This window comes from Embiotoca jacksoni, unplaced genomic scaffold, assembly GCF_022577435.1.
Source record: "Embiotoca jacksoni isolate LCO1_2020_lvr unplaced genomic scaffold, fEmbJac1.0.p SCAF_11, whole genome shotgun sequence".
Lineage (NCBI taxonomy): Eukaryota > Metazoa > Chordata > Actinopteri > Embiotocidae > Embiotoca > Embiotoca jacksoni.
The window spans coordinates 7,781,412-7,808,792 of NW_027185241.1; the positions used below are offsets into that span (position 1 = coordinate 7,781,412).

The 27,381-nt window shown below is 41.3% G+C and overlaps 2 protein-coding genes across 3 annotated transcripts; both read left to right on the plus strand.

Annotated features, from left to right (window-relative positions):
• Positions 1 to 3,787: 3,787 nt before the first annotated feature.
• LOC138194277 (DOMON domain-containing protein FRRS1L) lies at positions 3,788 to 8,002 on the plus strand. The gene is made up of 5 exons (XM_069142891.1): positions 3,788 to 4,364; positions 4,794 to 4,878; positions 5,188 to 5,326; positions 6,582 to 6,828; positions 6,910 to 8,002. Exons 1-5 carry the CDS (start codon positions 4,160 to 4,162, stop codon positions 7,080 to 7,082), a joined length of 849 nt encoding a protein of 282 aa, XP_068998992.1. The 5' UTR covers positions 3,788 to 4,159; the 3' UTR covers positions 7,083 to 8,002.
• Positions 8,003 to 8,836: 834 nt separating this feature from the next.
• Positions 8,837 to 26,489, plus strand: tmem245 (transmembrane protein 245). Of its 2 annotated transcripts, XM_069142886.1 has the most exons (18): positions 8,837 to 9,479; positions 11,661 to 11,778; positions 12,195 to 12,290; positions 12,996 to 13,103; positions 14,413 to 14,634; positions 14,772 to 14,941; positions 16,311 to 16,334; positions 19,239 to 19,343; positions 19,427 to 19,509; positions 19,624 to 19,714; positions 19,833 to 19,931; positions 20,022 to 20,153; positions 20,435 to 20,557; positions 21,389 to 21,534; positions 21,621 to 21,721; positions 21,826 to 22,000; positions 24,767 to 24,961; positions 25,055 to 26,489. In XM_069142886.1, the coding sequence occupies exons 1-18, from the start codon at positions 8,880 to 8,882 to the stop codon at positions 25,098 to 25,100; spliced, it is 2,634 nt and encodes an 877-aa protein (XP_068998987.1). In that variant the 5' UTR covers positions 8,837 to 8,879; the 3' UTR covers positions 25,101 to 26,489. The 2 variants fall into 2 exon arrangements, with proteins under 2 accessions (XP_068998987.1, XP_068998988.1); XM_069142887.1 differs by lacking the exon at positions 16,311 to 16,334.
• The last annotated feature ends 892 nt before the right edge of the window (positions 26,490 to 27,381 follow it).

Below are 27,381 nucleotides of genomic sequence, written 5' to 3' on the forward strand. Positions count from 1 at the left end.
AAATTGAAACATCTGCATTTCTACAACACATGCCACATTTGGTGGCTAACTGCACATACACTTATATGCAGTTAGCCACCAAAGAATAATAGAAGGAATGACGAGAGGCGAGACTAACAGTATATTGGTTTATCTTCTGAACTTCCTTTACCCGTCTTCAGCACTTTGCCTAAAGCACATTTGATCCTCAGAAATATATAAATCTTTACAAATCAGTCACAGATATAGATTTTCATGGTTAAAAAAAAAAGGTAATTTCCTAAAACTGCTGAGCACTGTAGTTTTAAATATAAGTTACCTAAACAGAATTAAATTATGTACTTGCTGTAAACTATTTTTAGTTGAGGATGAAGATACAGTTTGCACACCTCTTTCATAATGTCAACATTACGTTAGAGTCATTGAGTAACATCAGTTTTGTTGTTGTTGTTGTTGTTTTTTTTGAAAAACAAACACACGTCCATCTTTGAAAAACCCTGAGTTTTTTTTATGAATCTTTCTGCCCTTCTCAAGGGATAAAATCTTAAATAATTTTCTAATTAGCTCAATGAAGACATATTCTGTCTGTTGTACAATGAAAAAATATTTTCAAGAGATTCCTCAAGCTTCGGCTGTATTTCCTGTTCAGGCTGGTAATGACAATTGTGCTTTCTTGTTTTGTACAACAGCAGAAAATAATAAATCAAAATGGAGTATTAAAGGACACACAAAATACGTTTTATTAAGTGTCATAAAACAAACCTCTGGATGTGACATTAATTTTGGGAAAAAAAAAACAATGCTCAACTCTGTGACCCAAAACATGGGAGGAAAAAAACTGGGGCAGTGCTTGTTAGTCAAGTCAATAATTTTTGGATTTTGGGTTCAGGAAGTAGTGGCAGAGCAGGTATGCAGGACTTTCATATGTTCTGTCTGCCACTTTTCAATCCACAGTGGCTCCTATTGACTGACAGTCCTGACTAAACCACTCACATTGCTGCTGATCTCCCATCACTTCCAGGGCTTACCCTGCGTGTCCACTCGCACAACTGTGTGTGGCTGAGTGTGTATCAGGCATACATTTTTCTATTAGTGTGTGCTTGTATGTGTTTAGCTATGCCTTTACAAGTGCCGGTTGACAGCTAAGCAGAAGACAGACCCAGGCATGCACTCATAGCAGCTGTGTTTCTGAATGGATCCAGCAGCCATTGTTCTGCTGTCACTAACTCATCTCCTAGGCCCAGGAGACACACCGCTGACATTTACCAGACCGTCCCCCCCCCACACACACTCCACACACTAACACACACACTCCACACATCCCCTTCCTCTCTCCTGTCTCATTTCCCTTTCTCTCTCTCCTACACATTCCATCAAGTCTTTCGCTTATTCTTTTTTTCTGTCACTCCATCTCTCTATGGCATGATGTACGGGGACAGATGTGTGAGGATAGGCGTGTGTGTGTGTGTGTGTGTGTGTGTGTGTGTGCGTGTGTGTGTGTGTGTGTGTGTGTGTAAGAGAGAGCCAGAGTAAGTGTTTGTGTTAATGAGTAGCCCTTTAAGGCTATTAAGCTAAGATTGGTACGCCCAGAGTCCCTCATTACCCAGCAAGCATTGCCCCCCACACGGAATGGTAATTGGGAAGGAGAGAGGGAGAGGTAGAGGTGGAAATAATAGGAGGATAAACAAGGGATAATTGGGCAGATCGAGACCAAGAGAAGTAATTGATCAGGTTGATTTGTGTCTGCACAGTGAGACGGCCTGAAGAGCAGAAAGGTCAAAGGTCACACACTCTCGTATGTACGCACACGTATGTTCACATGTTTGAAACACACATGCTTGACATGCATGAGTGGTGCTCTTTAGACCTGGACCTGACCGAAGCTTAAAAGTAGGAATGCATGCATGCAAACATGCACAAAGACATACTAGAGCATGCCATGCAATTAATAAATATAATTTTATGGGTGTTTTATATTATGTGTCAAATTTATCATACTTCATGCATTCTGGATTGTTAACAAACATTTAAACTGCTAGGCTGTGTGTTGGTTTATGTGTGTGATTATGGATGTCAATCAGACTTTAATCTCTTTCACAGTCACTGTTGTGTATTTACACCTTTGGTCAGTTTCAAACAGTGTAACATCAGCATCACCCACTGGATACAACACAAACAGCAAAACAGCAAAGTTCCCTGCCTTATTGATGCAATACTCTCCTGCAATGTCTGCTAAACATCTAAAACTTTAAGGATTTTCTGCACTCTGCTAAATTTTTGACCAGATACTAAGCAAAAGTAAACAACTAAAATAGCTTGTCGGGTAATATATTTAATCAATTTAGGTCATTTTATTCATTTAACTAAAATCTACTGTCCTAATTTGCTTTGCTTTATTTACAAGTAGAGGCGTGTGATAACACATTATTTTCAAAACTAATTTAATATTGCATACTAAATTCATTTCTAATTCCCTTTAAACTACAGTTGTTTGTTAAACTAAAGTTGCAGTCCTGTTTAGAGCTCTGACAGTTTATACTAAATGGATTGACTCATGAAATATGAACATTTTAGATAGGAATGATGACTGAACACAGGTGTAAAAATATGAATTTAGATCCTCTAAATTTGTCCTACATTTCAGAGCTCTGGGGATAAAATAATACATTCATGATTTACCAGCATTTCTTCAGCTGTTATTCTTAATAAGGCACAAGCCCACTGAGGTGACTGAAATCCTTACAAATGTGCATGTCAGTCAGTGACAGTCTAAGATACACCACTGTATCACTTAAAAAATGTTTTCTACGATAAAGCTGAATAAAAGTAAAAAGTGTGAAAGATAGTGAGCAGAGACTCCAGAGGAGCTAACCTGAGACTGTAGTTCAAACCATGGATTTATGTCGCCATCAAGTGGCAGAACGATGTTCTTAAAACAGAGGATAGTTCACTGTAGTGGGATGATTTTTGTCAGATTTACCCTTTTTGTTGTAATCTGTTGACATACTGTATATTTATCTATTGACATGATGTACGCAGTCATGTCTGCCTAAATACAGTGTATGATTTAGAAATGTACCAATACTGTACACCTATATGTTAGTGTATCACCTACGTGCAGGGTTCCTAAAGCAGCTGCAATAAGACTTGTGACACCGTAAGCCAAATTCAGAAATGAAAGTGGACCTACAGAATAATTTATATATAATGCCCTTAGGAGTGCACAGAAGGCTGCACAAGCCTCAATACATTTTTAAACTGCATTTGGATCTGGATTTGCACAAAAATACGTATATTACTTTGTATAGCAATTGCCTACATGTATGAAGAAAAAAAATCACTACAAATAATGCACTGACCTGCTCCATCTGAGGACAAAACCTCAGTTTTTAATTCAGTGGTCGGGATACAATCAGGAACATTGTGGGTATTTGAAACGCTGATTTCAGAATATTTAAGACCTGGTAGTCCTTTTGGAGATGTAGGCTATTTCTTCAGTACAACCGAAAATGTAATCAAAATCATTGCCTGACAAAAGATAAATTGGGGGTTTGAGGGGTTTGAGAATAGGGATAAAATCTTGGCTACGGCCCTGGCAATAACAATGATCGTATTTCCAACATTAGGCCTGTTAATGCCTATTATAGTCCACTGTTGTACATCACAACACTTTTCTCCAATCCGGTCTCTGACAGACTGCGTGAACTGTTGTGGAAACGGCAGTGTATAATCTACGATTGATCCGGTTGATCGATCCTGATAGCAGTACGTAGCGGCTGCTCATTGGATGGTACTGTGATTGACTGAGGACGGAGGGGAGAGGGCGGCCGGGCGAAACCATTCATCCGGCCAGCACTGTGACTGCGAAATATGTAAAGATTAATGAGTGCAAGTAGGCATCGAGATTCGGGTTTCAAATAGGATTATGGGCGTGCAGCGGAATTAGAGAGTAAGATTGCGAATCCTGGTAATTTAGAGTTGGTTTAGCCTCTTAATCACACGGTCAGTGGCGCCGTATCCTACATCCCTGCGAATAAACAGTCACATCGGATGCGGAGATGATTTTGTGACGCTGCGATGGATACCTGCGAAGATACCGAAATCCAAAAGAATAATGGGGATCCTGTTTGATTCTAGGTAGGTTTAGTCGTTTTTATTGCCTCTTGTATCGTTATTGGCCATGATTTCCGCGCGGAAGCTCGCACAGTTGCTGATGCTGCTGATCCAGAGTGAATGGTGGGGGGTCGCGCCGAGCCCCACCGATGAGGGAGCACTCCGGACCGGCCACGGGGAGCATGGAGAGCCGGGCCACCAGGAGCCCCACAAGGACTCCTACAGCACCTTCGCCTCCGAGTTCCTCGAGTCCAGATATCTGTCCGATGACGGTAAGGATCTAGTTCAATTCAATAGAGATTCATAGAGATTCACACAGCTAGTGGACTTTGTTTACATGCCGTTTACACGAGGACAAACAAATAACATACAAGCATGGGGGTCCGAGCAGAGAGAAAAATAAACAGAGACTGTAAGCACTGAACATGCGCTGTTTATTTTGTCTTACATCCAACCTGAGTCCTCTGCATGGGGCCTTTCAGCACCCAGGCCAGCTCCCTGATGGTAGCTGCCCACCCCTATTTCTCTCTCTCTCTCTCTCTCTCTCTCATTCTCTCTCTCTCACACACACACACACACACACACACACACACACACACACACACACACACACACAGATTGCAGATGGCCTCTCCTTCCTTTTGACTGAAACAGACATCAGTTGTTTTGTGTTTTGTTGCTGATTCTTGCTGATTTTGCAGGTTATCCGTTCCCCACCGCCCCACCGGTTGATCCATTTGCCAAAATCAAAGTCAGCGACTGCGGAGTAACCAAAGGCTGCATAAGGTTAGAGAACAATAGGCCTATAGCTGCATTCTCACTTCTGTCTTGCTGAAAACAGAGAGCAGAGCAGCATACATTCCCTGGGGCTCTTTTATCCTAGATACTGTGGCCTGACTTCAGAGAGCTGGAGCTAAACATGGGAACTCTCCACTGTGTAGTCTTAGTTCTCTGAAACCTGGTTGAAGTTTAATTAAAAACAGTGCCCTAGTTTGTCTGGCTCTTATATTAAATAGACCACAAGTTCTTCACTAAGATCGAAGTGCCTTTAAAATGAGTGATTGTGAGTGCTTATATTCATTTATCTGCATCCAGGTATGGGAAGCCAGGGTGTGATGCAGAGACATGTGACTACTTCCTGAGTTACCGTCGTATCGGGACAGATGTGGAGTATGAGATGAGTGCAGACACAGACGGCTGGGTGGCCGTAGGTTTCTCCTCTGACAAGAAAATGGTGAGCAGCCGCTCAAACTCTTCAATTGCTGATAGTTAGGATTGTTTTGTGGCAAGTTTTGGATAGCACAATACATATTTCTGTGTTTCTGTTTACAGATAATCACAAGGTTTTATTTTGTTGTGTCATTTCAAGTTACTGAAAAATTAACAGTCCATCATCAAACACATGGATGAATCCCAATTAAGTGGATGGTTTGCTCAATGTTTGAAAATTGTTTGAATAAATAATAAATAAATGTAATATAAAGTAGGCTACTGAAATCCATTTAATGATAAATGTAGAATGTAAGGTAGGCCTATTTAATATTTTTAAGACATTGATTTGCAGCCTAGGCGGGCCTTTTAAGGTCACATGATGTTTAAAGCACAGAAAAACTTACATTTATTACTTACAGTTCTTTGTGGCCTCTCAATTCTACAAATAAAGCAATCTGAGAAGTAAAAAATACTCTTGGGTTGAACTGTTGACAATTCATGTCCACACTGAGGATATTACCAGCGATGATGAGTCTCAGGTAGACCCTGCTTCTTTTGAGGGGGTCACAAGCCAAAAAGGTTGAGAACTGTTGTTTCAGTGTGTTTAAACAATCAATTTAAATGAATTAATCTAAGTTTAAAGACAAAATGTCCCCACTGTGGGATTAATAAAGTCTAATGTAATCTAATTTAATCAAATTGAATTGAATCTAATCTAATCTAATCTAATCTAATCTAATCTAATCTAATCTAAAGGGTGATTATGAAACCTTTCCCCTCTAAAACAGACCCATGTTATATATTTGGCTGAGTTGTGTACTTACAATCAACTCATCAATATCAATCATTTATTGTGTGATATCTACATAATCATATTGAGCAATTTTTGTTATACTTTGTCAGTTTTAAACCAACAATACAAACAACTCCCAAAATGGTCAACACTTCTCCCAATTATGAAATTTGACATATTTGGCAGCTAAAAAAGGAATTTAACATACAGCTTATGTCCAGTCCTTTGTGATGGACATAAACAAGACACGTTTTTCAGTTTATATGGTGATCTACAGTAAATCTGCAGGTAAAGAGGGTCTACATTAATTTTTTTCTATATCACCCATTCTTACAGCAAATAAACGTGGGAAATACACACATAGCACTCATGTGAAATAAAATGTAGAGAACCAGGTTTATGGTAAATCTTTTGCATGAACAGCTACTGTACAGCATTTTGGATTGAAGCTCTTCCCTTCTTGTTTCCCCCCTTGTTGTCTTAGGGAGGAGACGATGTCATGGGCTGCGTACATGATGATAACGGACGTGTGCGGATTCATCACTTCTACAATGTCGGTCAGTGGGCCAAGGAGATCAAGAGGAACCCGGCTCGAGACGAAGAGGGCATTTTTGAGAACAACCGGGTGACATGCCGTTTCAAGCGGCCGTTGTACGTCCCCAGAGAGGAAACGCTTGTGGACTTACACCTGTCATGGTATTACCTGTTTGCATGGGGACCTGCCATTCAAGGTGAGTGATCAAGCTTTAGCATCATGTTGATGAATTCTTTGTTCTCCACAACATCTTATGTCATTTTATCCCTTACAACAGGTTCCATCACGAGGCATGACATCGACAGCCCTCCAGTCAGCGACCACATGATCAGTATCTACAAGTACGAGGACATCTTCATGCCCTCTACAGCTTATCAGACCTTCAACTCTCCCCTCTGCTTACTGCTCATAGTAGCTCTCACCTTTTACCTACTAATGGGAACACCATAATGAAGCACAGCAGAGCACAGAGTGGAGAAAAGCAGGGAAGAGAAGATGAAGCAGCAATAAAAGAAGTTGCCATTTTTACCTGATGCCACTTTCAAGTGTGCACTTTGCACAAAGAGAGACTGTATTAGATATATTAAACATAATAGAGTATATATTCATCACTCATTCAGAGGATCTTGACAAATTATTAAACCAATACTGTAGAGGTGTCATGTATTGACCTGAGTACACAACAAAAGGTCTGATAAAAGAGTAGTATTAGTTTAAAATAAGCCCGTTATTTTCGCTTCCAATTATCTAAAAAAAAAAGAAAAAAAGGATTTCACGTGCCAATAAATAAATCTCACAAGTCTTTGAAACACTGCATGCACTGGAAAGTCTGGGAATTATTTCAGAAACCCACTGTTCACTGGTGACTCATGTTGAACTTGGCTGAAACACAAAGGTTTTGTGACGATGAAAGAAAATATAACAGCTCTCACACACACACTCCTCCTGTCCATTTACCCTGCTATGTTTATGTGGATATCAGCAAAAACAAAACAAAGAGACTGTTTACTGCTATCAAATATGTAGTCTCAGAGGTTGCAGGAACTAAAGTATGCAGTTAAGATTTTCATTAACTTTTTCTTATTTTCATGTTTGGTTCATCTCCTTCTATGTTTTCCACTCTTTCTCAACCACAGTGGTTGTTTGTTTATCAGTACTGTGGCACTGTGACTGTGTTTAACAGACAGAAGGAAACTGATAACATGAGTTACTATGACCTACGCAAGCAATAACACACTAAACAGGAGCGACTGTGAACTGAAAAACATTTTGCTTGGATATGGAATAATTTTTCTAATTTTACTTCATTGTAGCCTTTTGATCTGTATTAAAAATGGCTGAATATGTTAAAATGTCTCCCACTCAAACAATCTGCCCTGGCTGTGTTTATTACCTACAAAACTTGTGTGAAATAACAATACAGTATACACACAATACAGATGTTGCTGTGAAAGAACAGACACTCAAACAGCATAAAGGCTTAAAAAATGATGATATATAGGGCTGTAGCTAACACTGAGGACACGTCAGGTTAGGTCACTGATATGAGACTGCAGACTGTTATGAGTAACTTAAAGTTTAGTTGGAAATCAGATATGGAAATAGTCTTGCGAAATAATGATCAGTAACATATCTCAACTTACAGTTACAAAACTGTTGAACATTAAAAATAAATAAATTATGGTCTTTCCTCCAGCAGAAACTATTTTTGGTGTACTTGAAAGAAAAGAGATCATATATATATAATTATTATTATTATTATTAAATATTGTATACAATATTACATTCACCATTGTTTGAAAAGCTGCATTTTTGCTTCCTTGCAAACATTTGTCAGCACATTTACATAAAAATATGCCGGTTTATAAAAAGGTGTCTCGTAACAATCAAACGGTGTTATAACCACAAACCAACTGTGAGGTCATTATTTGAACCACCACTTGTTAACCCCACCCATAAAAGCCACATAACACATGTAGGCTATTTATATCACATACCTGAGTATTTCTGTTTATTTCGATAAAATAATAACTACAGCATGACAGTAAATAAACAATTAAAACAGCCAAATAAAACTGAAAAAACAAACCACAGAAAAGTAAATACAAATACAGGACGTGGTTGTTTTGTCCATTTACACTGCATTACCCATGGTGCCCCTGGATATTTCGCTATTGCTACGTCACATGTTTTCCTGCCTCACGCGGTGAATCTGCTCGCTGGACAACCGGAGCTGAAGCGGGGAATATGGCAGACGAGGAGGACTCGGCGCCGGAGCCCGCCGCTGTCTCTCCGCCGGAGACCCCTCACATTGGGCGGCCTCACTCTGTTTTTTTCTCGGAGAGCGTCCAGCCGGCCGTCGGGATGATGAGCCAGCTGCTAACCCAGCCCTCGTCCCTCAAGTTTGACAAAAACATCAAGCAGGCCTTCTACAACACGGGGGCGATGATCTTTGTGGCTATCTGCTGCGGGGCAACCGTCCTGGTCTACTTCATCCTGGAGGCCTTCCTCCGCCCGCTACTCTGGGCGGTGCTCTGCGGCACCTTCCTCCACCCCTTCAAATACTCCCTGGCTCGTCTCGGCCGCTCATGGCTCAGCGGCCTGCAGGACACCGGTACGCCCATTGTGCTGGGGACTCTGCTGGTCCCGGTGTGGTGTGTCAACCACGGGGTGGAGACATTGGGCAGGCTGGTGCTGGAGAGGCTCACGATGCTGCTGGTGATCGGGGCCGGAGCGCCGCTGGTTTACTTCCTCTACCTTTTCTGGAGAGTCATTGGTATGCAGGTGATCATCGGGCACGTCTGTGAGGTCATCGGGGCCGCGCTGGACTGTTTCCACGCTGTGTGGGTGAGTGAATGGACACTGGCACCTGTCTTCACCCCCTGTCATGATGACAAAAGGTCCTCTGTGCCGGTCAGTCAGAGTGGGAGCTTGCGGGCGAGGTCAGCTGGGTCACGCTAAAACACAGTCACAGTGGAGCTGGGCCAAAGCACTTTCACAAAACTCATATTTTTTTTTTACCAAATATTTTTACCAATACTGGCTGTCATTCATTAATTCAGTTCATGTATTGCCATGCAACATGGTCCTCAAACATTTCACGAAACAATAGAACTATGGAAAAGGTTTGCAAAATTAGAGAGCTGTCTTTCAAAAGTGAGCTGTCATCTTCAGTCATAAAACAAGAACATGAAAATGAAGATAAAACAATAATTGATAAGTTGATTAACAGGAAATGTGTTAATAACTGATGAGAATCTAAGTCCGTTTTTTTGTTTTCAAGTAAAAATCCAGTGGTTTCAGCTTCTCTGATGATAATAAATAAATGATAGCAAAATATATTTTGTTCTCAGACTGTTGGTTGGGGGAAAAAGCAGTGCAGATATAAAAACCCGCAGTTTTGGAAACTAATCAGCATTTTTTTTTATATTGTATGTTATTTTATAAACCAAGGGATTAATTGAGTAAGTAATCTGTTAAGTAAATAATAATTTTATAAATTGCAGCCCTTATCAATCACATTTTTGTATCTTTAATTTAATTGATGAGTTTAAAATCCTTATGTAGATAAGTAGTCAACTTATGATAATCATATCGAAAAACAATGATTGATAAACAATAATTATCGATTAAAAACCCCGTGGATTGACCAACAGCTGCGAACAGTATTGTATTATGTCTGACACTTTAATGATGGCTTATTCAATTAACCTCAATGCAGAATGTATGTTTCTTGTACGTTAGTTGATCTCATTTCCACCATTTCCAGTGTCTGATCGATCAATACCTAATTATTGCAAAACAGCTCTGGGGGCCTGAACTCTGCCTCGCCTTGGCTGGATCCAAATGGCATTAAATGTTTCTCCTTAGGCAGTATGTGCGTTCTTTAAATGCAGAGGTAGACCGACTGACACGGGGCCAGTGTTTATAAATAGGAAGGAGGACACTCTATTAAATTACATGGGAAGATGTCTTTGTGTTTAGTGGAACAGCAGCAGATCAGTTTGCTGCAGTCTGCGGTCAGCAGAAGTCTGGGGAGCTCAGAAAGTGCAGTTTAACCACTTTAAGGCAATTAAATGTTTCTGAAATGTAAAGCAATAACGTTCTGTCACACACGCTTTAATGATATTTAGAGGAGGTAGCAGATGATATTTGGAAATCTAGATGTTGTGTTGTTCGTTGTTTAGCTGGTGACTCGTGATATCTTCTGGCCAACTATCAATGTCACCATTCATCTTTAGTGCCAGTCAGCATGTTTGGAATCAGTCTGATGTTATTATCAGTTTATTATTTGTTTCTATGGCAAATGTAAGAAACATCACATCTAAAATAATAAAAACAGATGTGTTCTATATACGTATGCTTCATATTAGACACAATTCTTGAAATTTGGACCGCAGCTATTTTTTTTCATGAATTACTAAACTGCAGATTTTTTTTCTTGACAAATCAACACATTGTTTGCTCTATAAAAAGCCAGAAAATTGTGAAAATGTTCATCACAATTTCCTCAAGCCCAAGTTAGGGTCAGCATGTAGCTTGTTTACCCCGAGCAATTTAGAAATGGTCCGACCCTCAAAGAAGCTGAAACTAGGACATGATTGGTGCTTGATTGGAAAAAAAAAAAGACTTGATTATTATCATTATTTTTTTTAATTAAAATAGTTGCAGATTAATTTTCGGTTGATTAAAAAATGGAATTAACTCTTTCAGCTCAACTTTAAATATGCAAAATAAAACTTGGTTTCTGATTAAACTTTGCTCATAATCATACATTTGGAAAAATTAAATTCATATGTAATACAAAATGCTAGAATACCATGAAAAACTGTTAAACAGTACTTCGGTGATTGTTACTCAGGTTCACTTTTTAAGAGTCTAGAAGTTCAGAAATTCAGCAAAATGAAGATTTTGGAGCAAAACTGCAGTTGGAAGAGACATCAACTGAGATGAAATCTCAACATGGTGACAGTATACCTCATAACATCCCCTCTGTTTTGTCATTCTGCCTCCGTTGTTTCCTCTCAGGTGTGCACTGTCGTGTTTGGGTACTTGCTGACTGTTTGTTTCAAGTGGAGCCCTCAAACTGAGCGGTACTTGAGGGCTATGGCTCTTCCTGTCTGGGCTGCCCTGCTCTTCTTCATCGGTGAGTGTGAAGGTGTAGAGAACCTGCTCAGACGTGTTGCATGTTAATTCTTTCACGCAAACTGTCTCTTTGCCCCTCGGATGAGAATTCTTCTAAATTTGCTGACGTGTGCAGCTGCGGCGAAAATCGGTGATAAGTACTTTGTTTTTGTTCCGTCTCTACAAGTCCACAGACAGACAGAGCGCCTGCGACGCTACACAGCAAGATGAGGAAGTTGGCAGTATTTTTAGCACAGTTGAGGCGCATTGTTGACCTTCCAGCATTAATTGTTTAAAGTTACCGAGTGCAGTTCAGAAGAAGTCCTGTTCGAGATATCAACCAGTAATGTCAACAACATCCAGTGTCATGCAGCTGAGCAGGTTTCTCTGTATCTTTGCAGCGCTGTCACCCTTTTTTTTTTCTGAATTTGTTTCTAGTGTCTCTGACTGGCTCCTGGAGAGTGCCCATATTTGTGGTTGTGGTTATACTCCTGATCGTGGGCTCCCAAGAGAAACCACCTGTCCCTGGCAGAGGTGAAGAGTTCATGTTCACACGCACTGACATTTACCGCAGTTTTTACTCTCAATTAACTGGGCATTAAATGTGATAAAAAAAAAAAAAAAGAAAAAAAAAAAAAAAAGCATGACTATCTGTTTTCAATGGATGCAACAATAAAGATATAATGTGTTAATTTGTGATGGTTAGAGATTAGGCTAGCTGCTACAGCTTGTTCTCTGTTTTCAGTCTTGATACATGGCTACTATTGGCTATAGCTTCATATTTCGCCTGCACACACGTGTGTGTGTGTGTGTGTGTGTGTGTGTGTGTGTGTGTGACTGCCATAAATCAAATAATCCCCCAACATGTTGAACTATCGCTTTAAAAGTCAAGAGGATCAAATCAACCTATAATTAACTCTGATGAATGGCTATAGGAAATAATCTTATTGACCTGCTATGATCCTTGTAATAGTGGAAAAGTGCACCTCTTAAAATAGCCTTTTATTGGAATTAGTTTTCCTAAATTCTCTAACTCAGAAAGCACTTGATTAATTTAAATCTATTTTAAAATATAAGGGGCTTGAGGTGGAAAGTTTGTCTAAACAGTACATTCAGGTTCGGATCATCAGAAGATGTGGGGAACACGCACACACAAAATATGCACCTTTTGATTTTTATTAACCCTCTGCCAATGTGAGTTACTGTTTTTTTTTTCCCCTCCTCTCTTCATCTCCCCAGGAGAGCTGTCAGGGCAAGTGTTGTCATTCGCTGCTAACACTATTTACATGGCAATCTCCTGTAGCAACCTTCAGATTAATACTGAGCGCAGTGGAAACTCCGCCACAGGTAAGACAGCTTGTCTTTTTTTTTCCAAAAGGTCACGGCGAGAGGTTGTTTTTTCGTGGAAGACTTTTGCGTTTCCTTCCGATATGCTTTTCACTCCGTCTGATCCGTATGAAAAGTTGGTGTGTTGGTTCGCTCCAGTTAGAGAAATCACTCTGCACGTGGAATGGAGGGAGATATGATGTGACACTCAACATGCTGCATTTAGTGCTCATTATTTATTTTCAGAGTCTAATCTACGAGCTGTTGGTTGAGAGCAGAGCTGCAGCTGCTTGGTCTGGCAGTGATGGGTGGAGCTGTGGCTTGATGTGGTTATTTTTCGGTCTCTGGCTGCTGCTGTGGTTCCATCTATGGTACGATGGATATGTACATCTGCTGCTATTTGAACAATGTACGACGGATATGTTACCAGTACACACAGGAGCAGGAATACGGGAGCTTTAATACAACACTCAGCCAGCAAAACCATCAGTGACTGCACATACTGTACACAACCGCTGCATGTAGTATTACAATGTGTCACAGCCAGATTTGTAACAACCAAAGCACAGCCATGGCTACAGCCAGTGACCACTGTGCCATTCACAGCTACAGTCTCTTTGGCCAGCCATCATTGGTGGTGAACCAGCTCCTCTACTTTTCTCTCTAACAGCGATGGGGCAGACCTGTGCCTGAGCAACCACAGTTCATTCTCACTGTGGTCACAAACACAAAACATGATCCTGTATCACAATACAGCTAAGCCTTTCTCCATGGGACAGAAGAAATGCAAAGGTAATGCTAAAGTAGTCCTCAAAATAATTCTCGCCATGACCTTTCAGGTGGTCCATATTTTTTACATTCGTGTATTACAAAAGATTATATTACAGGTACAACTCGGAGGTTTAAAGACAAACATGCAGGACATATCTTGGCTTTGCCATTTACTGCAACAAGACAACCAGCAGAGTGGAGGAAGGATGCGTGGAGATGATTTGTGATGAACCATAAAAAAACTGAAAAGTCCTTATGTCACTCTATTGGACATTAATCTGAGAATCATCACAAGGAATTACTCAAAACAAAGTCAAAGGAAGTTTTACAACCCAAAATGATTTTAGTAAAAATTAAGCTTTTGTGTATTTTAATGGAGCAATTGAATTATCATTTTCTTGTTCGTGCACCCATTAAAGGAACGACAACTCAAGACACTTCTGCTTTGGCTTCACCATTAAACCGTTGTGGTTGAAAGTTGGTGCAACTGACAAATTTGCTCGTTCTTTCTCTTCCTCTTCTGTGCTTCATCTGTCTGCTCCCCTTCATCCCCTTTAAGATGGTGTGCAGTGCGTGGGTCCACTTCCTTCCACCTCTGGGTTCCCTCGGGGCTCTCGTTCCCCTCGGGGCTCTCGTTCCTCACCAGCCGGCCTCTTCCAGAGAGAGAGGAGCTCCCACAGAGCCAGCGACATCTACTTTATCCTGCTGGTCTGGGCCATTGTGCTGGTTCAGGTCTGGCTCAACCTCTGGATCCTACAGCTGCTGCCTATCCCTGTGGCTGGTAACACACACACACACACACACACACACACACACACACACACACACACACACGCACACGTGCAAATACATAACATGCACGCCCCCTCCATTTCACATACTTCTATTCAGATCTACTTTACTCACTTGATGCTTTAGTGTGGATGCTGAAGAAGCTGGTGGTCCACTTTGGTCTGAAGAGCTTTGCAGAGCTGACTCTTTCCTCGTGGTGGACGGTGTTGGGGAAGTTTGGACGTGAGCGCGAGAAGGCCTTGCTGCCGGGACCAATCAAAGGCCTGGCTCAGTTCCTGCTGCGTATCGACACAAAGGTAACGCCTCTGACTGATCTGCTGTTTGCAGCTTATGACCCTGTTTCCTCTATCTTTGATTTTAAAAATCCTCATCTGGACACATGTTTAATGTTACACTGGTACATGCTTTTATCGTTCCCGCTGTATATTCCTCACTACCCATATTAAATGCACTCGGATACTATCAAGGACAGCCTGTTCGATAAATCTTGAGGGTCAGAAGTACTGGGTATTTGCAGCTCAAAGACGGGAGAGTAAGTATTAAATAAGTTCAGGAAAATCCTTAAAATGTAAAACGATTTCAATTCTGAAATCTGTGTGAAGAGTTATTTAATTATTCAATATGCAAGGATTCCTTCACATTTCTTAAAGCTTGCAGCTTCTAGTTCTCAGAGCCGTCATTACAAGGGATTCTTTCTTTATCACTTGGCCTGATAGTTACTTTTCTGATACATGTATTGCTCAAATCATGAGTGCTGGAGAGCCTCTTACATATAGTATGTTCGTCTGCTGCTTCTGAAAATCTAAATCTGTAAACTTGGAGCCATTTATTAATTCAGACTTTTGATCAACAACAACAAAAAAATAGATAAAGAATTTGGCTCTATGCAGCATTTTATTCATGGTTTTGTTTTTTCCGTCCTCCAACCTCGTTGTTTTGGCCCAGTTTCCACGTTCTCATCAGTGTCAACTTGTTTCCAACTACAGCTGGCAACTGTTCTGAGAAAAAACCTCGAATATATTAACTACACAGTCTTTTGCCCGGCACCAAGTGGCAGCCAGACAAAATTTGTGGTTATCTGGTGAACATAGAGAAGCTATTCTCAAAAACAGCTAAAAGGAGAGTGAATATTGGAGTAAGGTTCATCAGGTGATAAGAAACACAATCCCACATGAATGATAATGGTGCTCCGCGTCTGCTGGATGCGAAAGTGGGCAGTTGCTTTGTTTGCAATAATAAAATGTATCGGGGTAATATTTCAGGTGTTTACAAGTTTTTGTGCTGTTCTGAATGCCCCAAATTCACATAATGTTTTTTTATTTTATTTTTTTAAATAAGTGATGCTGGGATAGGATTAGTGCTACAGAGATTAAATTCCTCAGCTTTTATGGAAGGACGTTAACAACCTTTTACACTTTTTGCCCTGAAAGTTTTGGGATGTAATTCTGTCGTGTCTTTGTAATCACACACGTTTGCATCCCCACTCTACGACCAGTCCACACTCCCTGTATGACCTGCAGTTAAATCCTACCTGCCACTTCCTGATACCTCACTGCCTGTACCCACACGGGGGTAGGGTTCTTGTCGCACGGGTACATGTTTTGACTGCTAGACAGATTCTTTCAAATAATAATCTTCCCAATGTCTCTTTGTCTCCTCCCCAAGCTCTGGCATTGGCTTAACAAGCAGGTAATGATTTGGAGGAGCAGAGTGCTGAGAGAGAGACTGACACAAAGTGTGTTTGTGTGTGAGAGAAAGTGAGAACACGAGGATGAAGAAATAACCTGTATAAACGTGGTGGTGGGGTGTGTGTGTGTGTGTGATGGCGTGAGCACACCTTGTAGTAGCTTGGACTGGCGTTTTACCCATCCACTGTCATCACCCGCTCATCCCGTGTCTGTCCCCTCGCTGCTTTCCCGCTTCGAGCTGCTATTTTTTACAGGAAGCTACAGTCGGGTGTCGGGACTCTGTGATCCCTCAGCCCCGTCTGAATCTTCCCTGCTTTGATCTAGCTGGCAGGTTTGTCTGGAGACTGTATGAGCTGCATGGAGAGATGTAGACAGGGTGGCAGGAGAGGAACCGTGTTTCTGAAGAGATGTTGGTTGATAAATCTGATGTAAAATATGTTTTTAAAGAGTAATGAAACACTTTGACATCTTTTATGGGGGGAGGAGGGTGGGGTAAGGGACTGGGCACGGACAAATCAATGGAAACGGTATATACCTAGCTTCACTTTTGGTATCTTTGGGGTGCTACATTTTCTTGAGAAGCTGCAGTTTTCAGGGACAGAGGACGTGACTTAGACATCAAGTTTATCTGAAGTATAAGACAGAAACACACATTATTTGTCTTAGTATCAAACAACCCCATGAAAAGACCAAAACAAGTGTATTAATCCACAAATGAAAGTAGTCCCACATATGTGTTTTTCCTTACTCCAACTACACTTAAAGTGTTTTAATACGTTATGTCTTCAGTTGATATGAATGGACTCAAGGGTTGAGTGCTACCGCAGATGTATGATCTATTAATTTGTTAGAGGTTGCTGCTCATGCTGATGAATGTCCAGTAAAATTAAATGTCCAGTGTTGGATTTATGAGGATCTATTATCAGAAAGATAATATATTATTCATAATCATGGTTTTTAATTAGTGTCCAACCACCTGATACTAAGAACCTTGTTTTCGTTACCTTAAAATGAGGCCTTAACATCTACACAGGGAGCGGGTCCTCTTCCACAGAGCGCGCAATGGCGCACCACCGTGTTTCTACAGTAGCCCAGATGGGACAAAGCAAACACAGGCTCAGGGACTTCTGGTTTTTCGTGGGTTTCGTGGCCTCCATAGATTCTCTTGCACGTTTGGAAGGAGAGGGTGAGGTGAAGGGTGTTCAGCTGGTTGCATCTGCAACTTCACCGCTAGATGCCACTAAATCCTAAACACTGCTCCTTTAAGGAATTACTACAATGTATAAACAGCCAGCAGTGCAGTGAAACATATAGAGGGGGTTTTCCTTCTTCCACGAAGCATAAACTGATACGCATGCAGGAAAATTGTGATGACTGATAATATGCTTGTATTTAATCCATCAATCATTTTTTTGTGATCAGTAATTGTTTATACTCAGGGTGGGAATCATCAGAGGTCCCACAATGTCACGAGACAATATTATTATTATTTTCAACAGTTTGCAATATGATGACTATTGCAGGAACATATTGTGATTTATTGTTGTTTTTTACTTCAAATTATGCCCCCAAATGAAAACTTTGCCAATATGTGTTTTATCCAATAATATTAAATTTTGGTTTCAATTTCAGTAAATTGGGATTGTGAGACCGACAGACAGATCTAAAAACCTGCCATAAAAATAGCATGAACCTGATAAATGTATTTATTTTTATCATAAAATACTGATACTGTGTTCCAAAACAATATTCCCACACAAATTATCTAGATACTGTGCTGCGTAGATCTTTTTTCCCTCCATCCCAAATTTACACTTCACAAACGGATGCTAATTTATGAAGCAGACAGCGCCTTGTTACTGAGTGTTACATGTGTTGATTTAAATCAATCATTGCTGCTACTTTATAATGTGATTCGTTTATTAAAAATGCAGCGTTGAGCCTTGTGGCCTTTTTTTTAAAACTTATTAGTGGTCTCAGGTTGCCTGAATTGGTTGTGATTGTCGAACCTCCTCTAAAACAGACACTTGCTGCTAATTCATGCTAAACATACTAATTCACCTATTTCATTTCATGAATGACTTCACTCAGAATTTAAATCCTCTTTTGATTTGTGGTGTTTCCATTTTCACTGTTTCCAAGTTTTCACTGTACTGTACAATTCTTCTCTTTTCAGGTAAGGCTTCATTATTGTACTTGGTAAAGAGAAATCTAATCAGATGTGGGATATACTCACGTAAAATATTAAACAGACTACTCTGTATCACATGGTGTAACTGTAATGCAGTCGGACATGTACTGACTGCCATGTCATGCCACCATCCAAATAATGTTAAACCATTAGTGTGACAAAGAGGCGTCTGCTTACAGAGCTTCTTCAGTAACTTCACTTTAATGCTTTCGTGAGATTAACACATTGGCACAAACGTACAAATGGAGACTAAAGCTGGTGATAAACTGTTCTTGCTGTTTTGGAGCATTGAGAAACCTGAGTTAAGAATCGCACCAACTCACAGCAAAATTAAAACTTTGAGAGACTAATGGACCCGATCATGACAAACCGAAATAAATTGTACCGACAGACAAAAACATTGCCACGCATACAGCAGCACACATCCTAACTTTTTTTTTACTCGCAAGGATGCGTGCAGGTATGTGTACAGATAAACTGGCTGTTGGTTCATTAAGTTGACCACCTTATTGTGCTCAGGGCCCACGGGGAGACCTTTTAGATCGAAAATGGCTTCTTCACATGGGAAGGACGCAGGTTTCTCCATGTGTCTGATCACTGTATGTTCTTAACCCCTATAGAAATGTACTGACGTGTCTCTTCTACTGTCTCCCTGTTATTTCTGCCTCTCTTCCGTTTCTTCCTCTACTTTGTCCTCCTTCTCTGCATATGCAGATGATTGTGTGGTTGGAGCGATCGCTGGATAAAATCATCAGTATCTTCATCATCTTCCTGCTGGTCACAGGGACCCTGCTCATGGCTCTGCTGCTGACTGCTATGGTAAGTTTTTGTCTCGTAAATGTACTTAATGTTGGTGGTACTCAACATCGTCCTGGATAATAAAGTAACTTTTACCCCTCTAGGTTCATCATGAAAGTGTTCACATTATAGAGGTAACCAGTAACCTCATCAACGAGACTGTGTCTAACCATCCAGAATGGGCCAAGTAGGATGCTTTTTCCATTCTTATTTGTATCTTTTTCTCTGGCAATTAGATGTAATGTTGCTGGACAACTCAATGTCTCTTCTGTATCTGTCTCTCCACAATGTCCTCTTCTAGTTGGCTTCCAGAGGCTCGTGTGGTGCAGAAGGCTCTGAATTCAGCTGCCACTAATGTGTATCAGCATGGGAGAGAATATATAACACAGAAGGTCAGAATGATAATTTGCACTAATTTGTCTCGTGTCAGATGTTAAGGAAATGTAAGCTAAAAGTGGGACACTTTGACAGCCAGAAAAACAAGAAAATCTCTGTTTCCTTTGTGTGCAGCTTAATAAGATGTTAGGAGATAAGGTGAACCACACAGCAGTGATTGAGAAGCAGGTTTTAGAGCTGTGGGACCGACTGTACCACTCCTGGTTCGTGAAGGTACTGTGAGAGGGTGATGTTTACCGCCTCCCCCAAACGTATACTCAGTATTATATAGTTTTATGTAAAATATCGTGTACACATTTCCAGAATGTGACCCACTCTGGACGGCACCGTGGACAAAAGATGATGGCTCAGAGACAGAACAGCTGGCTGGGGGACATCCTGGACTGGAAGGACATCGCCTCCTTCCTGCAGGAGAATATTGAGACTCTGCTGTCTGTAAGTATGTTTGTATGTTTGTATTTACCACCTTTTGCTGTGTGAGACAGATGATTTGCATGAATTTTGCTTTCATTGGTTTCATGCTTCATTTAAAAATATTGTGGATAAAGCCCGGGGGTGCAACATCATTTTGTCAAAACATATATTTCAGGAAGTATGTGAATTTTGTTGGTGTTAAAATAACTGCAGGTCATAAATCTCTTGACATATTTATAACTCAAAGGGGAATATAGTTTTGCTGTGGATGACATGTTTACTGTGGCCATGTTGTTTTGCAGATCCTGGAATCTCTGTGGGTGGTAATGAGTAGGAACGTAGGCCTCCTCATCTCCACCACAACAACTCTCCTCACTGTCTTGTTCCACAGCGGCACGGCGCTGCTCAACTTTGCACTGAGTCTGGTATGAAACATTAACTACTGTAAATCATCTGGCTCAAAATTGCACATGGAGGTGGTTGTTTGCCCACATGATGTAAAATCACCTCGCTCAACATTCGTTTACCAGGCGCATTAATGATGTGCACATTTTTTGCATCATTAATTCTTTTGTAATGCACAAAAGTAATAAGTACAAACATTTCCACCAATGCCTGCCCTGAATGTGCAATGTTTTATTGACAATCTTCCTAACAGATTTATAAAAAAGAATAATACACTTTATCAGTTTTGGATTAATAATATCGTGGACTAATTTCCATTTTTACCCACGGGTGTTAGTGCAGTCCAGTTGATGGTGGACTGTGGTGAACCTTTGGCTCATTTTATATCCATCTGTTTTGTAAAAGAACAATACTGCATGTGCTCCGGGTTTAAACAATGTAGATTACTGTCGTATTTATCCTAAATTCGCAGTTTAAGGTGTGGCGGTTACAAAAAAGCCTCTGCACATGAATTTTAATGGAATCATTTGCACCAGATCTTGAAGCTTGATACAGTAATATGTGGAGGTGTACTCATAAGGTGTATTATTTATCAGTGTACATGTTTTAATAGTGATACTGAGTAATACTTGTTGATGATTTTCCATAGACAATTTATTTTCATCATTATTTCAAGTGTCCCTTGTAATAATATTCATAATAAATCAGTGTCCTTACTTATTAAGTAAATTGGTTTACTTATTAGGTAAACTCGGGACACTTGTAAAAAAGGGCTCTTGAATGCGTTCTTGTTAACACAAGTCAAATATTTTGGTACAGCCATATTTGTGCTGCTTCCTGTGTGTATGCAGGTGATTTTCCTGACCACTCTCTTCTACCTGCTGAGCTCCAGTGGCGAATACTACAAACCCGTTAAATGGGTGATCAGCCTGACGCCTCTCTCCCAGCCCGGACCCTCCTCCAACATCATCGGCCAGTCTGTAGAAGAGGCCATCAGGTACTCGCATGTACTGAAGCAGAATCTAAAAAAATATACCTAAAAAAGATGATTTCTGACCTTGCGTGGGTGTGTTTGTTTTGAAGAGGAGTGTTTGACGCCTCTCTGAAAATGGCTGGTTTCTACGGTCTCTACACATGGCTCACTCACACCATTTTTGGCATCAACATCGTCTTCATTCCTTCTGGTGAGTCAGCATGTCTGCGGCAGATTGTGCTGTCGTTACATGGGACGCTGCCAAGCCACTCAGTGTTTTCGTCACTTTTTAAATCCATTTTTCCTGGCCTGAAGCTCTGGCTGCCATCCTGGGTGCGGTGCCGTTCCTGGGGACCTACTGGGCAGCGGTGCCGGCTGTGTGTGATCTGTGGTTGGCGCAGGGTGAAGGTGTCAAGGCCGTGCTGCTTCTCATCTGCCATCTGCTTCCGACATATTTTGTAGATACAGCCATCTACTCCGATATATCAGGGTATGTATGTGTCACCAGCGTATTATTTAAGCTTCCACTTGTTGCGTTGACGTGCAAAATTCAACAAAGAACCTTTGATTGATAACGCAACGCATAGTAGCCTGTTTGCTACCCTAATATGGGTTTGAAAGGAAATTATGCCGTTGGTGAAGTCCATAAACAGTGTCTCCATTTGGCTCCCTCCGCTTCTGTCTCGTGTTTGATATGGCCTAACGAAAACAACATCAGACAGCAGGTCCGATAATGCTCCAGGTCAGCTGTTGGCGATAACCCCACCTTTGTGTTTAAATCCGTTTCCCTTGAAATAGAGTTTACTGTCGAGTTAGCCTTAAGTACCATCCATTTTCTTCTGCTTATCCGAGGTCGGGTCACGGCAGGTGGAGCAGCAACATTTTCCAATTCCTCCTGGGGAAAATTCAAGGCTTTCCCAGGCCAGATGAGATATATATAATCCCTTCAGCATGTTTTTCGGTCTACCTAAGCGGCAAACAACAGTGACGTCACCCACTGGTTTGTGAAGGGCCGTTAATAAGCCTCGAGTTTGGATATTGGCACCAACTTGGAAGTTAGGAGCAGTTTGGAGCCAGAAGTGACCATATTGGATGAGCTTGGGGGGAGCAAGTGGTGGAGCTGACTCGATTGGATTGGAAACCCGGCGATACTAACACCAATAGCTGTAACCCGACTGCACCACAGGCATGTCAATGAAACAGACACATCCCAAAAACACAGCTTTTTTTAGGCTTATATTGTAATTATTGACAGGATTGTTTTCAGATGGACAGCCAGAAAACTAATAAAAAAAAAGGAGTGATTTTTAGCTAGCAAAACCAAAATAACTTGTGGAAAAAATGTATCGACTTTGAATTGAGAAAAATGAAATGGTAGTCTACAGAGGCGAACGCTTTTTGGAGCCAACCTCTAGCGGCACTCGTGGGATTGCATCTTAAGGCACCTCCACATTGACCTCGTTTTTTCAGACCCGGAATCTACGTCGTCTTTTGTATACAATCTATACGTCTACCCTGAGGTCTCCATTTAGATGAACGTCGGCCTCAGACGTAGAAGTGCTGACTCTCATCCCAGCTGCTTCACACTCTGCGGCAAAGTGTTGCTGGTCACCAGTCTCATGAAGCCAACAGAATCACACCAGCTGCAAATAGCAGAGAAGCAATCCTGAGACCGGACATTTTCCTCCTCCTGGCTGCGCCTTGAAATCTCCTCTATTAAAAACACACAGGATCGGTGACAGGGAACAACCTTGCAGGGACCGACGGTCTCATAGCAATGACCCCGTACTCCCGCGGCACCCCCACAAGATCCCCTAAAGGACCCAGTCTTCTCCAAGCCCACAAAGCACATGTAGATTGGATTGGCAAACTCCCATGACCCCTCGGATAATATCGTGAGGGTAAAGAGTTAATCCACTGTTCCATGGCCAGGACGGAGTTTGCGTTGCTTCTCCTGAATCCAGGGTTCCACAGTCGTCACAGCTTCCGTTCCAGCACCGTGGTTAAAGCCCTTAGCGTGAGGCTGAGCAGTGTGATACCCCCGTAGTTGGAGCACACTCTCCAGTCCCCCTTTTGAAAAACGGGGACCACCACCCTGGTCTGCCAGTCCACAGTCACTGTCCCCAACCCCCATGCAACATTGAAGAGGCGTGTCAGTCAAGACAGCTCAGCAATGATCTTAGGGCAGATCTCATCCACTCCTGGCGCTTGCCACTGAGGATCTTCTTAACTACCTCGGAGACCTCTGCCGAAGATATCATTTATAACTTCAGACTCGACTCTGCCTCCTTCCCGGAGGACATGTTGCTTTGAATCAGGATTTTTTTTTTCCTCTCCCTCTGAGAACAGTTTAGGGGGAGCCCTTTTCCTTCCTGAGGCGTCAGATGGTTTGACAGAACTTCCTTGAGGCCGATCGAAAGTCCTTCTCCGTGGCCTCCCCAAACACATCCCACACCCGGGTTTTTGCATCCATGTCTGCCGCAGCTGCAGCCCTTCCGGCCTGCCGGTACCCGTCAGCTGCTTCAGGAGATCCCCGGTCCAACCGCACCCGTAAGGGCTCCTTCTTCAGCTTCCCTCACTCCCCATGCTCACCAGCAGCATGTTGTGTTGCCGCCGCAACAAACACAGATGACCGTTTGACCTCATCATCTAACCGCCACATCTACCATGAAGGATTTAAACATGGCCCCACTTAGATTGCATGTCCCCAACTTCCCCTGGGATGCTTGAGAAGCTCCTCCGGAGGTCATAGGAATTCGATTAATATCAGATGTCGCAGAAATGTGTAGTTGGGATTAGGGGAAACAGACGTGACATTGCATAACGTTGACGTGCTTTGTTATGTGGTTAAAGCTTTTAAAGGACCTTCCGAGGCGACCTGTCAAGAGCTGTCTCGGCTTTCCAGTTCATAATAGATTGACATTCTTGCTGTTAATATAGTGGAATAAAGTATGTTAAATATTAATCTTTCCAATTTGTAGTCTAATAAAAAAAATTCCCTCTGAAGATTTTGTACAATGTCAACTTTAAGTGACATTTTACATACAACTTTTGCAATGAATGCTGCTGGCTGGATAGTGTTTGTTATTGTTGGCCCAGCTAACCGTCAGCCCGTTTGCGTGCACCGGGAGCGGTCTCGGAACCGTTTGATCCACCCTTTATATAATGTCGAGAAGTAAAATCCAGAATGCTGACGAACTCCTCTGTATCATTCCACTGCATTTAAAAAAAAAAATGTCTCGTCTCTCTGTCTCAGCGGTGGACATCCGTATCTGACAGGTCTGGCGGTGGCAGGCGGGGCATACTATCTGGGTCTTGAGGGGGCTATCATTGGGCCGATCCTCCTCTGCATCTTGGTGGTCGCAGCCAACATCTACAGTGCCATGCTGATGAGCCCCAGCTCTGCAGTGCCCACGCCAGTGCAGTCAACCTGGCCTCCCCACGCTGCGAGGTAAACGCATGACGAGAGCTCATCTCCAAAAAAAAAAAAATTCTAAAGAACCTCTTGTCAGATCAGTTGTCCTCTCGTCTGCCATTTTTTTAGGACCTTTACAGACTCCACTCCTGTCCTGAAAAAGACCGGTGAGTGAGAGCGAAAGGGTGTGACCCTGTGGAACATCATCTGGCTTCCTATTGGAAGCACTTCCCTTCGCCGCCCGGCTCCACGGGGTCGCCCCGACCAAGAAGAGATGGCGGCGTAGCGGCTGGTCGTCCGTGATGCTTTCTGCTTACTAGAGTAGTTTCACTGAGCAACATGGCGCCAGCTCTTTTCATTCTCCATCCAAAAAACAAACAAACAAAAAAAAACACTTAAGCATACATCCTAATCCCAAAATTGGACCAATGACATAAGATTGGGTTTATGACTAATTACAGCGGAGACGTTGATACCAATCACGTCACCTCTCTGAACTCAGTGCCTGAATTTATTTTGTACGACTGAGAAATGTCTGAAATGATTGTGTGGTTTGTGGTAAACTGTAAGATGATATATTTTATCTACAAAGCCCGTGATCTCCACCCTGCACGCCCCGGCTGTGTTTATGCTACAGTATGTGGTTGTGCAGTATTTGTACTCCCTACCTCTCTCCAAATGGAGGCTCAAGTACAGTTTGTAGTGAAGGCTGGTTTATGTAAAAATGAACTGAGCACTTCTCGCTACCGAACTCGTGACGTCTGGTTGAAGAGATAGTGTTATTGAACTACTTTTTATTTTCGTTTGATTTAATGTGTCATTCACGTTTCAGTGATCGTAGCTGTGAATTTGGAACACCAGCTCTTGGCTTTAACAGAGAAGTACACTCCTGCTGTTCTGAAACCAGACTTTGTTACAACTGTTTCTCTATTTTAGTATCTGTACAGTTAAATAACAGCAAATGTCTTTGTTCATTTTTTTTGTTTTTGTTTTTAATGGTCACAGGTTTAGACTGATGTTGACGACTTCAGTGGATCGGATTAAACGTCCTGCATTCAGGGAGTTTTGTCCGAACCTGAAACCGGAGTTTTACGAAAGAATCTCTTGTTACAATTTTAATTTATTTAACTCGCCTAAATGCTTTTCATTCTGAACACGTTCAGCTGATCTGTCAGTATTGAATCACATTTCCGTTCATAGTCCCTCTGTGAGCCCTTTCCTGTTTTGGTAAGACCCTGACCGTCATCCCCATCACATCATCGCGTCAGCAGTTTAGAAATACTGTATGTTTTTATTTTCTACTGACATCATCCACTCTTGTTACTTTGAAGTCAGAGCACTTTTCTAAAAGGATGTAGGAGTATAGTTTACGTCACTGGACGCTTTAAGGAACAAGCTGTGTATGTGAGGCGACACATTGATATGTGGCTACCGTGTTAGCTCTTCTGAGGTGATGGGTTCTGTGTTGGAACAAATGGGTGAGCTGTTCAACTAAAATGCTGTTTTCCTTTGATACTGTTGGTGTGTTTTTCTAAAGACACAATAAACATGATAATTTAAACAACAGTGGCTCTGTGCCTCACTTGTAGTATGCTTTTTGACTGAACTGGAGCCACAATTAATTATTATTTTCAGTGCCATTTAATACAATCATTTTTTTATTGCATATTAAATGCTCTAGCTAAAATTGTATTGATTTTTTTTTTTTTCAAATTTTGTAAAAATAACAAAAAATGTACTTAAAAAAAACAAACCAAAAATTTGAAAATATGTATATTATCATGTAATTTTTCAAAGAAAGACTACTTTCAGTGCATCATAATATATTAAAATGACTGATGAATAATGGTGTGATTCATATGGTACCTCGTTTTGTAGATTTATATGGTTAAATATGTAAAAACTGATCATATTTAATAAATTGATCACATTTATGGGAGTAAAGATCAAACTTGAGCTATCAAATAAATGCAGCAGTAAGATAAACGCAGTATGTGAAATGTGGTCTATTTGACATTTTTGTTCTTCAAGGGGTATTTCTGAACAAGACAAGTTCTGTTCTCTTTGGAAAAAAAAAAAAGGAAAAAAAATGCGGTTTTGCACATGTCAGTCCATGCAAACCCTAAAAAGGTTATTTGTCAGGAGAGTTGAGTGTTTCCTGAATGCTGCGAAGGATAGCAAAAGGGCTTTCGCACATTCGGTGCTCGGGCTCTAATAAGCACTTTAACAGCTGCTAACGTGCACATTTACTTGCACAGACAAACTAAACATGCAGAATTTAGTTCTGTCACATCAGCAAAAGAGCCAATCACGGGCAACGGCTCAGGTCATTTCTTTTGACCGCGATCGCGGCAGCGTCACCGTCTGAAGATAACGAAGGCAGCTCACGAGTGGGATTTTTCTAAAAGCAAGCCAAAAAAAAATAAAAAAAATAATGACAAGTCTTTCCCTGGATA